The 15,153-nt window shown below is 41.7% G+C and overlaps 1 protein-coding gene across 8 annotated transcripts in view; it reads right to left on the bottom strand.

The window, feature by feature from the left end:
* MYO16 (myosin XVI) overlaps nucleotides 1-15,153 on the bottom strand; it is a 607,668-nt gene that overhangs the window by 223,017 nt on the left and 369,498 nt on the right. For all 8 annotated transcript variants that reach the window (XM_073349543.1, XM_073349573.1, XM_073349563.1 and 5 more), the window contains one exon: nucleotides 1,666-1,813. In XM_073349543.1, the coding sequence (XP_073205644.1) occupies nucleotides 1,666-1,813 (148 nt within the window). The remainder of the gene's footprint in view (nucleotides 1-1,665; nucleotides 1,814-15,153) is intronic.

Below are 15,153 nucleotides of genomic sequence, written 5' to 3'. Positions count from 1 at the left end.
TCTGATAATCTTTGTGAGGGTAGTGCCTGACCCTTAAGTCTATCAGCAAAAGCCATAAACTGTCTAGGTACTGTATGTTCCTGAGTGTTTTTGTCCTGTTAAGGTACCATGACAATACCCTTACTACATCAAGTGTATGAAGTTTAGCTTCCACTGGGGTTGAGTGTGGCTTGGGGAAGGAAGCTGGGAGATGAATAAATTTGTTCAAATGGAATTCTGTAACAACTTTGAGACAGAGCTTGGGATGAGGCCTAAAGTGACTGTCTTTATGAAACATGGCATAAGGGAGATACTGCCATGATGGCCTGTATCTTCCTTTCCATTTGAGCTGACATAATGGCTACTAAAAAGTCAGTCTTCATTGATACATAGTAGAAGGAATAGGTTTGTTAAGGACTCAAAGCTGGTACCCATCAATCCTGTTAACAATATACTGAGGTGACAAGAAGAAGGGGGATCCCAAACTGGGAGGAAAAAAAAAAAGCCTGTAAGGAATCTAGTCACTGAAGAGTGAGAAAATATAGCATGGCCCTGGACAGGAGAACAATGTGCAGATGTTGCTGCCATATGAATCTCATGGAACTAACAGAAAGTCCAGATTGTTTAAGGGCTAATAAATAGTCTGGTAGAGCTAAAATGGGTGTTGTTGAGGGTAACAGCTGGTACTAAGATGATCAGCTGGTTTGGGTTCTCTACAAGTCAGGTTACTTTGTAGCAAGACAGGGTGTGAATCTAGAGTGTACAAGTTTGCCGCACAGTACCATTCCATGTGGACACTGCTACAGTGCAGTGAACGTGCTGGAGTGGAGTCTGGCTTGCTACTGTACTCTGGGATGTTCAGTGGACCGTGTAGCAGTATCCACAGAAAACATTACCGTGTGGCAAGCTGGGGTGTTGTAGATTCACACTTTGGCTTGCTGCACAGCAACTTGCCATGTAGACAAGCCCTTTGTCAGTCTAGCTGAGACTTTCCTGCTTTGGAGCAGAATGGTCCGAACTTTCCCTGAACAGCTTCTTTTGATGACTGTTAGCCAGCCAGCATCCAGACTGTCAGATGTTTGGAATGTCAGATCTGACTGTTGTGCTGTGAGACTGTGTTGGGCAAAGAGGCAAAATAACATGGGGCTGTGCTGAGTGCTTCACCAGATCTGAATGCCATAACTGCCTGGCCCCTCCTGGGACTCTCATGTTCATAGATCCTGCATCTTGCCTCAGATTCTTCAGGACTCTCAGTATCATGAGGATCAGGGTAAGGTATACATCAGTCCCAGAGTCCAGGGGAGGAGAAAGGGATCTGACGGGAATCCTTTGCTGGAGGTGTCTCTGGAGCAGAACACTAGCATTTCTTGTTCTGGTCTGGGACAAACAGCTCTAGAAATGGTTATCCCCTTTTTCAAAAAAAATCTAGGGCACAGGCCTGGCCCCCACAGAAACTTAATGCTAAAAGAATCTGATCTCATATGCCTGGGTTGCATGTACACTGAGAATGAAACCCATGTATGTGGACAATCACTTAAAAAAGAACAATAATTTTAAGCAAACATCTTTTCAAAATGAGGACTCTGTGTTCAACAGAAGTAGAAGGTGCTCAGCATCTCTGAGGAGTAAGGCATGAAACAGAAAAAAAAAATTAGCTCCATAGCAAACATGAAATTGGTCTCCTACCTGTGTGCAGACAAATTACTGAGGTACAGGCTGTACTTTTCTTCAGCCGACAGCCCATCCATCAACAAGTAAAAAACAAGAAAATTGCTCTGGTTGAGAGGCTGCATGACAACACGGGACTTCTCCAGCATGTACGTATAAATCCTTGCTGATTAAAACAAAAACAAACAAACAAACAAGCGAATCATTAAATGGATTGTTTTTGACGTAAATTAAAAACCATTAGCTATCACAAAAGATGGAAAATAGACATTTACGCCTTATATAAGGATCTAATAGTACAAGATGAAAGACAAACATAAATTTAATGCAAGAGCCATAGTCAAAACGCTGCCAGTAAAAACCCAAGAGGTTATAAATATAATGGGTGAAATCCTGGCTCCATTGAGAGTTAATGGAAAAACTCTCTATTGGTGAGCTTGGTAATATTGGTGGTCTTATATATTTTGCTTATCAGAGGAAACAGTAGTCAAACCTTTGAAAGAGGGAGAAACAGACCAACTATAATGTAACTATAAACCTTCCCTGAAATAAGAAAAGAAAGAAACTGAAGTTAAAATGAAATGCAGATATTATTTTTTATTGATTATGCACTCAAAGGAAATGCACTCCAAAAACCTTAACTCTAAATTAAACTTGTTTTGTATACAGGATAATATCAGTACTGTATATTCAGTAAAGTATGCAGCTAGTTTCAACATAAACTTCAGTGCAACATAAGCATTTAATAACTACTGATAAAGTATTTATGACAGATGGTATGGATCTGTAAGTGTTTATGACAGATGGTATGGTCCCTAATTCACAACGGAAATTTAGCATGTAGATGTGGGGATGGGTGTTGTGTTGAAGAAAACCCCAATCTGTTTGTCTGAAAAGATGATACAGAAATTGGCTGGGGCAGAGGTACGCAGACTGCTCTGTGAAATGCAGCATCTGGGCTGGATCATTGAACCTTTAGAGGACAACCAATGAGCATCATTAAGGGACTTTGTGTCCTCGCTGAGCCATCTCCTGGAGTGGGCAGTGAACCAAGACCCTACTGTGCATATACAGAACTGGATAAGACTGGTGTGGTGTGGGGTGTGGCAGGCCTAGTTCAAAGGAAACATGTCTGGACATGCAAGCTGACCCAGAAGGATGGATTAGGTAAAACAGATGGTCCGCAAGCAGGCTGACTAAAGAGTAGTCAGAGGAGAGAACTGCTTTTATGAGATGTAAACTAATCATTCACTTCTCTGTCTTCTCTGTAACTATTCTGAGAATGACTATTTATTTTGCTCATTCGAAGTGTAAACCTAAATACAGTAAGCACTGTTTCTTTTCTTTTAATTCTATTTGCTCTCTCTTTTTAATAAATCTTGTCTTGGTTTTGCTTACTGGTGTATGAATAGTTGGTTCCATACAAACATCCACGAAGAGAGGTGCAGAAAAGTAAAGCATTTTTTGGATACTACACCTCCTTCTCAGTCTCAATCAAGGGGCATAAACAAAGGTGTCTACTCCCAGTAAATTGGGTTGCTTTTAGGCTGCAGTAGATGAACATATGGGGAAAAGTCAAAGAAGGTGAGAGTTGAGTGGGGTGTTGGTCACAGTGTGCATTGTAATGGATTTAAAGCTGCATATGTAACTGTTCTGACTGTGTGTTTTGGGTATTGCACTTCTGCATTTCTGGAAGTCCTCTGTCTCCTACTACATGGTTCTCAAAGCTGGTCCACTGATTGTTCAGGGAAAGCCCCTGGCAGGCCGAACCGGTTTGTTTACTTGCCATGTCTGCAGGTTCGGCCGATCACAGCTCCCACTGGCCGTGGTACGCCGCTCCAGGCCAATGGGGGCTGCGGGATGTAGCGCGGGCCAAGGGACGTGCTGGCCACCCTTCCCGCAGCCCCTATTGGCCTGTAGCGGCAAACCGCAGCTAGTGGGAGCCGCGATCGGCCAAACCTGTGGCCCGCAGCTGGTAAAGAAACCGGTCCAGTCCGCCAGGGGATTTCCCTGAACAAGCGGCGGACTGGCTTTGAGAACCACTGTCCTAGAAGCAGCCACCATTTCTGTTCAATTTAGATATAACCTCTTACAGAAGATATACACATTGGATCCATACATGTACTGTCTTGCATCTTGTGCAGTCATTTATGTGCAAAGGGAGCGAAAAGTAGTTATAAAATTATTCCATTCTGATTTGAAAGAATTATACACCCATTTTTTCACAAGTGTCAATTATTGGAAAAGGTGCAAAGCAGTGGAGAATTGGGCCCACTGTACTCTCATGGAAACTCCCCCTCTCCTTTTTGTTGTTTTCCTTTAAAGTCATTTACACTGAAAGTTTCTCATTGTATATATAAAACGTAATAGTTATAATGATAAGGATTTCAGTGCAAAAATTCCCACTGGCGGTGCCAAGCTTTGACTTCATCTCTAAAGCTGCCATTAGCAATCAAAATCACTATCACAATTTTTTCCCTAAGTAGAGATGTTAGGACAGATACTTCAGGGCTGTATGGCTGCTTTGTGCCACACGTGTGACATAATCTTGACCTAAAGCCATGATTTAAACCATTCCACAGAGGATGAACCCACTGGGGTCATACAGCCAGCACAGGACATAGAGCCAGCATGTCAGTCATCTAGCCTACTGTTGGTACAGTAAGAAAAAGGGGACAATGGTGGAAGAAAGAGATGTGTCTTGAAAACCATTATGCTGATCCTGGCCTGTGTTTTGGCCCCCCGTTTTACTGTTGCTGCACAGCATTTACTGCAGATCTGCTACTCTAACACAGATCGACAGCACAGGGAATCTGGCCTGAACAGAAAGGCCCAAGAATCAGAGTCATTACGTGACTGCGGTTCCACCAAAGTGGAATAGAAAATATGAATCTGATTAATTAATAAGTTAAACATTCAGTGATGCCGAACACTTGTACATGCCAACATTATCAGGCCTTATTTAGGCAGTCAAAACTAAAACCAACCTCATTCAACTACTTTAAGAAATCCACTTAAATAATGATAAATGTGCCTATTAATCATCTTGGTTTGCTCATCTCCAGATATGGGAAGAACTGTTAAGAACTATCAGGTTTCTGATCAGCATGAATCAAAAACATCATCCTGTTAATGCAGCTTAATGGAATTCAGAAACAAACCTAACAGTGCACTATTCTTCTATAAGGTGAAATATGTTTTTTTAATCCGTGTGTGAAATAAAATGTATAAAGTTAAGGAAATATAATAGAGTTCTAAACCAAAGATGTACTGTATTATTTTTGTCCAGTAGAAATTATGCCTATACACAGCGAGGAAATTTCCACTCCCTTTCATAGATCACTTGACCTAGTCAGTAGCTACAAAGTCAGCAAGCAGACTCTGTATTGTAAGTGTGGACATTTGGTCCTTTTTTCAGCAATTCATTCTTTGAAACTGCATCTCTCTCTCTCTCTCAAAGACCATGCTGTCTTCAGCAGAGCTGTTTCAAAAGACAAAATAATGTTTGATGGATTAGAGCTGAACCATTTTGTGAGAATATATCAGAGAGCTGTTTTGGCTCCACTCTCTTCACTTTTTGTATAACAAAAAATAATACTCTGAAAAGTGGTTGAGACCTGAAACCATTTTTTTAGCCAATCACCAGTACTTGTAACACATTGTTTCCTATGCTGTAATGACAAACATTTAGGGGAAAATAAATTCTGCTTCATCTCATGAATCAGGCTGTGTCCTTATGCTTTAATTCTATGGAACTTACTCTCAGAAATAATGGCTTTCTTTCTGAAAGTGAGGCTTGGGAACAGGGAAGTAGGAAACTGTCAGACTTGATTTCCTTGGGGCTTAACTGCTGACTTTCTTTTCAGATTTCTGAGAAGCTGAATACCCTGGCTTACTTCCTTATATCCATGACAGCCAGGTGTCAACTGACTCAGGAAGACATTTTTTCCGCCAACATACTGAAATGTCCACGTTGGGTCTCAATTAACTTCTGGCAATACTAAAATCATCTGGTGTCATTTCTGTGCAATCAGTCTCTTCAGTGACTAAGGAATAAATATAAACAACTACTATAGTCTATCAGGCCAGCTCCAACTTCCATTAAACATTTAACATTTAATTTGCTAGAAACATTTAATTTGTTGTTCTTTGAGAGTCACCCGGATGCATTCCCACTTTTGGGACCTGTTCACTGGTGGTGGTAAGTTTGCGGCCAAGTGGGAATGCTGTAGCCATCAAAGAACAAATAGCAGTTGCTTCAGATTATAGTTAGCATATTCCCAGAAAGGTAATACACAGAATGATGCTCTGAGAAACAACAGTAGGGCACCTGAGCAATTTTAGAAGGTCTTCCCAGTGTTAGATAGGGCTTGAGGGGAGCAAGAAGAAACATTTTGGGATTGCATTGCTTTGGGGAAGGTGGAAGTTCAGACTGTGAGGTCCATTAGGCAGCTATGGAACTTCAGGACCTCACCAGACTGTAATTTATGAGTGGTCCTGGACTCCTTACTTACATTAAACTCTCACAGAGCAGGATCTAGGAGTAGCACTTTCTACCATCTCCACATGACTGGTAGACTGCTTACCATCCTGGAGCACAATGACGACCTTCATTATACATGCAGCTGGACTATAGCAATGCGATATCCATGGCATGAACCATTAATCCTTCAGAAACTCTGAGTACATAATGCTGCAGAACATCTCTTCAACAACATGGGCTACCACAAGTGCATCAAGCCTGTCCTCTGCTTTCTATACTGATTTTCTATTGAGTCAAGTTCAAACTCTTGGTCCTTATCTTCAAGGCACTCAATGACTTGGACCCAGCATATCTAAAAGATCACCTAAAGCTTGGAATTATAGCCAGCATGGGTTTGTCAAGGACAAATCATGCTGAATGAACCGAATTTCCTTCTTTGACAGGGTTACTGGCCTAGTGGATAGAGAGGAAGCAGTAGATGTGATATATTTTGTTTTTGGTAAGGCTTTTTTATGTTGTCCCACATGCTTTTTTCATAAGCAAAGTATGGAAATGTGGTTTAGTTGAAATGAACTATAAGGTGGGCGGAACAACTGGTTGAAAAACTGAACTCAAAGGGTAGCTATCAAGGGTTTGCTATCAAACAGGGAACATGTATATTGTAGGGTTCTGCAGGGGTCTGTCATGGGTCTGATATTATTCAATACTTTCATTAATAGCTTGGATAATGGATTGAAGAGTATCCTTATAAAATCTGTGGATGACACCAAACTTGGACAGGTTGCAAGCACTTTGGAGGACAGGATTGGAATTCAAAATGACTTTAACAAATTGTAGAATTGGTCTGAATTCAACAAGATTTCTGCAGCTTAGAGCACGGGTCACTTTCAGCTTTAAACTAGTATAAATGGTGGAATATCTGTTACGTGATGTCTTTAAATCATGATTTGAGGACTTCAGTAAATCAGCCAGAGGTTATGGGACTGTTACAGGAGTGGGTGGGTGAGGTTCTGTGGCCTGCAATATGCAGGAGGTCAGACTGGATGATCATGGTGGTCCCTTCTGACCTTAAAGTCTGTGAGACGAAATTCAATAAAGGCAAGTTCAAAGCTCTACATTAGGAAGGAAACAAAATCAAACAAACAATTACAAGTTGGGGAATCACTGACTAAGCAATAGTACTACTGAACGGGATCTGGGGGTTATAGTGGATTACAAATTGAATATGAACCAGCAATGTGATGCAGGTACGAAAAATACTATTGTTCCCTTCTACTCAGTACTGATGAGGTATCAGCTGGAGTATTGTCTCCAGTTTTGGTAGCTACACTTTTAAGAAAGATATGGACGAGTTGGAGAGAGTCCAGAAAAGTACAACAAAAATGATAGGAAGTTTAGAAAACCTTACCTAAAAAGAAAGGTAAAAAACACTGGGCATGTTTAATCTTGAGAAAAGAAGACCAAGGGGTGACCCAATACTAGTTTTCAAATATGTTAAGGGCTGTTAGAAAGAGGATGGTTATCAATTGTTCTCTATGTGCACTTAAGATAGGACAAGAAGTAATTGGCTTAATCTGCAGCAAGAGAGATTTAGGTTAGCTATTAGGAAATTACCCTTAAAGTTAGAAAAATTTAAGTACCAGAATAGGTTACCAAGCAAGGTTGTGGAATCCCCATCATTGGAGGTTTTTAAGGACAGGTTAGACAGTCACTTCTCAGGGATGCTCTAGGTATACTTGGTCCTGCCTCAGCATTGGGGGATGGACTAGATGACCTATCAAGGTCTCTTTCAGTCCTAAATTTCTATGATTCTATGTAGAATGTGACCGACAACTCTGCTTCTCAGGGAAAACGGAACTTTCTTCTATAAGGGTAAACCTCATCTGTAAGCAGATGGAGCTCTTTCAGAGGCTTGCTGGAAGCTGTTGATGTTTGGGTTTGGTAGGGTTATTTATTATGTACACACTATGTGATTGTATTACAGAAGGCAAGATCAAAGAAATGCACCTTGCTTTTCAATCAGAAGATGGTGAGATTTGTGATGGTCCTTGAATTTCCTCAGAAACTAAGAACAACCAGAAAGCTCACCACTTTCTGCTCCAAAACCACGGTGTGTTTCTTTGCCCTGCCTTCTCTAATATAAATTCATAGCAGTATGTATATAAAAAAAGATAAATAACCCTACCAAACACAAACACTCAACTGCATACACCATTCCTACCTTGGGGAGAAGATGAAAGAAAGAATAACCATGTGTGGCAGATGTTAGTGATATTACTTAATGTACTACAGGAAGACCTTCAAGATACTATTGTGATGAAGGAGGTATAAGACCCTACAGAGAAGAGAAGAGAAGAGAAGAGAAGAAATAGGAATCCTGAATCTTTAAACCAACTACAGGATTTTGTTATTTTTTAAGACCCTGACTTATGAGGACTATCAGTCTCCATTTTTCAGCTGTGCACTAAGGCACATTTTTAGGGTGAAAAATGTCCTTTCTAATTAGGGCTGTCAGTTCATAGCAGTTAACTCAAGCAATTAACTCAAAACAAATTAACTCTATTAAAAATTAATTGGGATTAATGGCCGTTTTAATCACACTGTTAAACAATAATAGAATACCAACTGAAATTTATTATAAATATGTTTGGATGTTTTTCTACATTTTCAAATATATTGATTTCAATTACAATGCAGAATACAAAGTATACATTGCTCATTTTATATGATTATTTTTATTATAAATATTTGCACTGTAAAAAAGATAAAATAAATAGTATTTTTCAGTTTACCTCATACAATCTCTTTATCGTGCAAGTGAAACTTCCAAATGTAGATTTTTCTTGGTTGCATAACTGCACTCAAAAACAAAACAATGTAAAACTTTAGAGCCTGTATCAGTGTGCTGCTCTTTTAAGACTGCTGACAGCATGTTCCACACTTCATCCCTCTCAGATGTTGGAAGGCACTGCAGATTCTTAAACCTTGGGTTGAGTGCTGTAGTTATCTTTAGAAATCTAACATCTAGCATTATGCCCCATATTCTTCATAGTAATATTATTATGAGTATGGCAAAATTATGATGTATTTTGTGCAAGATAAGGCACGTGAGATATCATTGGAAAGGTTAAGATTTACTGAATATGATTACCCTACTTGTATGCATATATCATTTTTGTATCTGAAGTTAGGAATATTGTCTATGCATCTATTACAAATGTGTTTACACTTGGGGAACGCCCACTAGACAGAATGCAACCAGTCTAAATGGCTAGCTGGGAAGAGCGATTTGGGAGAACAATAGGCTTCAGAAGATGCTAATCACCCACCTGCCTCAAACAGCCTCTGAGTTATGACTGCAGGGACATGTGACCAAGTCACCTGGTACTGGACTCCATGATACTACTAGTGTTTTCCCACTGACTCGGGGTGGGGAATCAACCTGCGAGACAAAGGATTCCCACCATATGCAAAAACTATTTAAGGCAGGGGAGTGAAACCATCATGGTTCGTTCTTCACTGACTCCCTGCCCAAGAAAGAGGACTCCTGGAAACACCTGAGAAACAAAAGGACTGAACTAGGGGGAAGGGCTGACCCCAGGCTAGAGGGTTGTCTAGCCTGTGAATGGAATATCTAGAGATTTAAGCCGCAAACAAGTGCAGCTTGCCTTCAAGACTCTCTGCAAACTGCCTAGAACAACATTTAGGGTGAAAATTTGCTGTTCATATCCAATTTAATTAGTATATTAAGCTTAGATTGAGTTTTTGTTTTATTTGCTAGGTAATCTGCTTTGATCCATTTGCTATCCCTTATAATCACTTAAAATCTATCTTTGTAGTTAATAAACTTGTGCTGTTTTGTCTAAAACCAGTGCATGTAGAAATCATAACTTGGGTTAGAAAGCTGTATATATCCCTCTCCACATTGAGGGAGAGGGCAAATTTCATGAGCTTACGCTGTACAGTTCTCTGTGCAGTGCAAGACAGCACAATTTTGGGTTTACCTTCTAGAGGCAGGTATGCACTCCAGTATTGGGTAATTCCTTAGCTGATTTCAGTGTCTGTGTGTTTCTGCAGCTGGATGTGTCCCTACCTGTGTGCTGGTGAAAATGTGAGACTGGGAGCGTCTGCAGTTTGTCGCAGCATTACAGGGTGACAGGGAGCCTAGGCTGGTGGGTCAAGCAGGCTCAGTGATACCTCAAGTCCTAGGTGGCACCCCGAAGGGGGGGAACCTGTCACAGGTAGCTTCTTTGTGTTTTTTCATATCTGCAGTGAAAGTGTTCTTAAATTGAACAACATGTCCTGGGTCATCATCCAAGACTGCCATAACACAAAATATGTGGCAGAATGTGGGTAAAACCACAGAGCAGGAGACATACAATTCTCCCCCAAGGAGTTCAGTCACAAATTTAATTAAGGCACAGTTTTTTTTAATGAGCATCATCCGCATGGAAGCATGTCCTGTGGAATAGCGGTCGAAGCATGAAGGGGCATACAAATGTTTAGCATATTTGGCACGTAAATACCTTGCAACATCAGTTACAACAGTGCCATGCGAACACCTGTTCTCACGTTCAGGTGACATTGTAAATAAGCAGAAGGCAACATTACCTTCCTTAAATGTAAACAAACTTGTTTATCTGAGCGATTGGCTGAACAAAAAGTAAGACTGATGGGACTTGTTGGCTCTAAAGTTTTACATGTGTTATTTTTGAGTGCATTTATGTAAAAAAATTCAAAATTTTAAAGTTGCACTTTCACTATAAAGAGATTGCACTACAGTACTTGCATGAGGTGAATTGAAAAAATATTATCTTATCTTTTTACTGTGCAAATATTTGTAATAAAATAATAATATAAAGTGAACACTGTACACTTTGTATTCTATGTTGCAATAGAAATATATTTGAAAATATAGAAAACATCCCAAAATATTTAAATAAATCATATTCTATTGTTTAACAGTGTGATTAAAACTGCGATTAATCACATTTTTAATCTCATGATTAATCACAATTAATTTTTTAATAGTTTGACAGCCCTATTTCTAATGTATATACTTATTTTATTCACATTCAGGGAAGGAACATGAAGCAGCCTTAACATTTGTTTCTCAGAATATTTGGGGCATGGAAATGAGCAAATTAGTCCTGTTTCTATTGTATAAAGCACAACTGTACTAAGTCGCCAAAATGGATATGAGATGTTATTGTTTGATGTAAAATTTAGGTCCTTTCTCATATGTTGAATCACTTGTGATAACAAACCACTGTATTACTTTGGAGGCTCTTACTCACTTCCTTCACATTGAATTATTGGCTGTAATTTTGTCAAGCATTCTCAGTTCTTGTTTCACCTCAGTGTGCATCTTCTATGATAATTTGACGTGAGTCAGACCTCGTAACAAAACATCTTTCATTAAGGTTTCTAAACAACCTAAAATCTTGCCGGTCGTGACCTAATTTTTAAAGTTTTGTTTACAAACCAGCTGCATTTGTCCCTGTTTGCATAAATGTCAGTTATAAAGTCACATCTCAAGAGAATCTGGTGCTTTTGATATTTACACTGTTCATTCATGTTTAAACAGTGCAAGAGACGGTAAATATTGCTGCAAATGCTCTTCCATAGAGATACACAAAATCACTGAGTGGGTTTTAATCTACAGATCAATACAATGGGCCTGATCCTCTTCTCACAGTGGAATAAATCAGGTGTAACTTCACTGAAAAAACTGCAGTAAGATGGCCTATTTCAACTTACAGCTACTAACAACAACGTATTAGCCACTTTTCCTGCTACATTCCTTGTCTTCTGGCACCTTGGCATGTAAATGATGACATCTTAAACTCCCTCAGACTCAGTAAGAGTCACTGGGCCAAATTCAGAGGTGATGTGTAACCAGGTGTAAGTTACATATTAGTATATGTTAAGGGACCTGATTCACCACCATATTATTCCAAACACTGAAATCAACTAAGTGGTATAAAATTGAAGTAACAATCCTGAATCAGAGCCTGGAAGTTTAGCTGCATGTAATTCATGGTGGAGAAAGCTGGTTCAATGTGTGGCCCCAGATCAGTCAGCTAAGAATGTGTATTCTGGGAAAACAAAAAACAGACCCCAGGCATCTCAAACTGAGTACTCAAAATTAGTAGAAACTTTTGACCTTAATGTCTCAGTGGGTCCATTCTGCATATGCAAAATGGAGATAATACCACCACCTCATCTCATAGGGTTGTTATGAAAATAAATTTGTTAATGTTTGTGAAGCACGCAGATATTGTAACGATGAGTGCCATAGGAAAGTCCATGAGGAAATAATAATTCTGTCTTCAGAGCAGGATTTGAATAGTGTGCAGTACATTTAAGGCTTGGGGCCACACATTGAACAATAAGGATAAAACAAAATATATAATACAGTAACTCCTCACTTAACGTTGTAATGTTCCTGAAAAATGCGACTTTATGCTAAACAATGTTAAGCGAATCCAATTTCCCCGTAAGAATTAATGTAAATAGGGGCGTTGGGTTCCAGGGAATTTTTTTCGCCAGACAAAAGACATATATATATACAGTATAAGTTTTAAACAAGTTTAAACAAACAGTTTAATATTGTACACAGCAATGAATGATTATGCAGCTTGGTTGAGGTGGTGGAGTCAGAGGGTAGAATATTTCCCAGCGAATGCCTTGCTGCTGAATGATGAACTAGCACTTGCCTGAGCCCTTAAGGGTTAATATGCTGTTGTTAACGTAGTCTCACACTCTACAAGGCAGCATGGACTGAGGCAGGAGGGAGGAAACACAATAGATGCAGGGCAGTAGTTGCAAACACTTCCCTGCAAAAACTGAACATGATGATGAGCCCACGCTATCCAGCTGGAGCGTACTGCTCCCTCCTCCTGAGAGCATATGCATGGCTGCACAGGTGCTGACTTTCCAAAGTGCTGGGGGGTGCATGCATGAGTGAGAGACATGCATTGTCCCTTTAAGTACAGTGATGCCACTACAAGTATGTTGCCCTTTTAGGCAGATCAATCAGTTCAGACAGGAAGCAACAGCTTCCAGCAAGCTCCCTCCATTCTGTCCCGGAGCCCTATCCCCCTCCTTCGCTTTGTGAAGAGAGGGTACAGAGCGGGGGGCAGAGGCAGGGGGACATCCTGACATCAGCACCCCTCTCCTGCCCTCCCCCAGCAAGCAGGAAACTCCAGGGAGCAGCTCGAAGGCAGAGGGCAGGAGCAGCAGGCAGTGGGGGGAGGGCCACCTGAACTGCTGATGGGCAGCTGCCCAGCCACGGTACCTTACAGGGAATTTAGGGTAGCTGATGGGGGTGGTGGAAAGCTGCTGCTCCCCACTCCCTCCGCCCCCCCCCCCCGGTTCTAATCCACATGAGGAGGGGCTGCTCTTCCTGCAAGCCGTGGACAAAGAAGGCAGCTGCCAAACAATGTTATAAGGGAGCATTGCGTAACTTCCCTAAGTGATCCACAACGTAACAACGAAACAACGTTAACTGGGACGACTTTAAGTGAGGAGTTACTGTAGCTGCTTATCAGAGAGCATCTCCATTATTTGTTCTGTGGACAAAAACAGCATGGCTTGATCATGTGGTAGGTTGCACTCATTTCTTTGGGTGTCCTCTCCCCCCGGTACCTGCAGCAGTGCTGCCATCTTCTTCAGCTCCAGGTGCCCCCTGCAGGCTGTCAGTCAGCCTATACAGGTCTTGTCTGCTTTGGTCTTCTGGCCAGGTCACACAGTCCAAACCCTTTTTTACCCTTCTGGGCTTAATTCTTTTTCCACAATCAACTCAGCAGGGTCCCTACCCTCAGTTGTGGCCACAAACAGACCCTACGATTTGGCTGTGGCCTAGTGTGATGGGGTGTGCGTTAATCCCACACTATGGGTGGAGGAAATCCCACCCCTCATACCATGCTGGGCATGCTCCAACTGTTGTGCTAGTAGAAAGGAGAGCAGTTCAGCTCAGTCTGGGCAGGCCACTGAGGAGGAAGCATGGTTGGTGGAGGCTCCAGGCTAAGAGCCGCTACAGCCCCTGACTGCAGGAACCAAAGATCCTAAGGACTCGACCGGAGACCTGCTACCTAAAGTTGATTGGTGGAAGTCAGAGTTCCAGAGAGCTACCCATGCCAGGGAACCCAGAGACCCCAACAACATATGGACTACAGCTTCAAGAAACACAGTAGGAAGGGGCCCTTGGAAGCGGAGTGAGTGGTATCTCCCACCCATGTAAAGTCAGTGTGTTGCAGTAGAATCCCTGCTGACTGGGTGGACTTGCCACTGACAGGGCCCTGAGCTGGGACCCAGTGGATTCGGGTGGGCCAGTGTTCCCCTACCACAGCCGCCACCTCCCTTTGGTGGCAGCCACATGGACTCTGGCCATTGGGCCACACTATCTTGAGTGCAAGGACAGTCTGGTAGACTGCAACCATGGTGCCCTCACAACCCTGATCCACTCCCAAAAGGGGGACGAGGTGTGCATACACTTAAGCAGCATTCTTCCTCACTCCACAGGTTCCAGCCTGGAACTGTCTTGCGAGCAGCAGGCAGCTCCTTTTTTTTCACCCTGCTAGGCCTTGATTGGCTGCTGCTGGTTGTTAGCCCTTCTAGTGGCTGGAGGACCACATCTCAATGGCTCCCAGGATGCCTCTCTAGGCAAGCCTTCAGATGAAATACTGGCTGCTCTTTTCTTCTCAGAGAACTGGCTCCAGAGGTGAGGTACAGCAGAGCATCAGGGCCTCCAGTAGGAGGCCACAAAGGCCTGCTACACCCTGTCACATGCCTCCCACTGCAGAAAGGAACCAGGGTGTTGGTCTTGTCCAAGGATAACATCCCTTCCTTTTTTTCCATGACTTTTGCCCTTCCCTGGGTACAATTCATTACCTGCCCATGCCTATATGGGTTCAAGCAGGGTGATCCCATTGACTATCTTTTATAGGGCTACTGGCCTATTTACCTCCTTTGATCATTTCTTCCAGCATGGGGGCAGTTCTTGTTTGGCTGCCTCAAGG

Source organism: Lepidochelys kempii, chromosome 1 (genome assembly GCF_965140265.1).
Source record: "Lepidochelys kempii isolate rLepKem1 chromosome 1, rLepKem1.hap2, whole genome shotgun sequence".
NCBI lineage: Eukaryota > Metazoa > Chordata > Testudines > Cheloniidae > Lepidochelys > Lepidochelys kempii.
The sequence above is the reverse complement of the archived record's forward strand: the minus strand, read 5'-3'. Positions and strand labels throughout refer to the sequence as shown.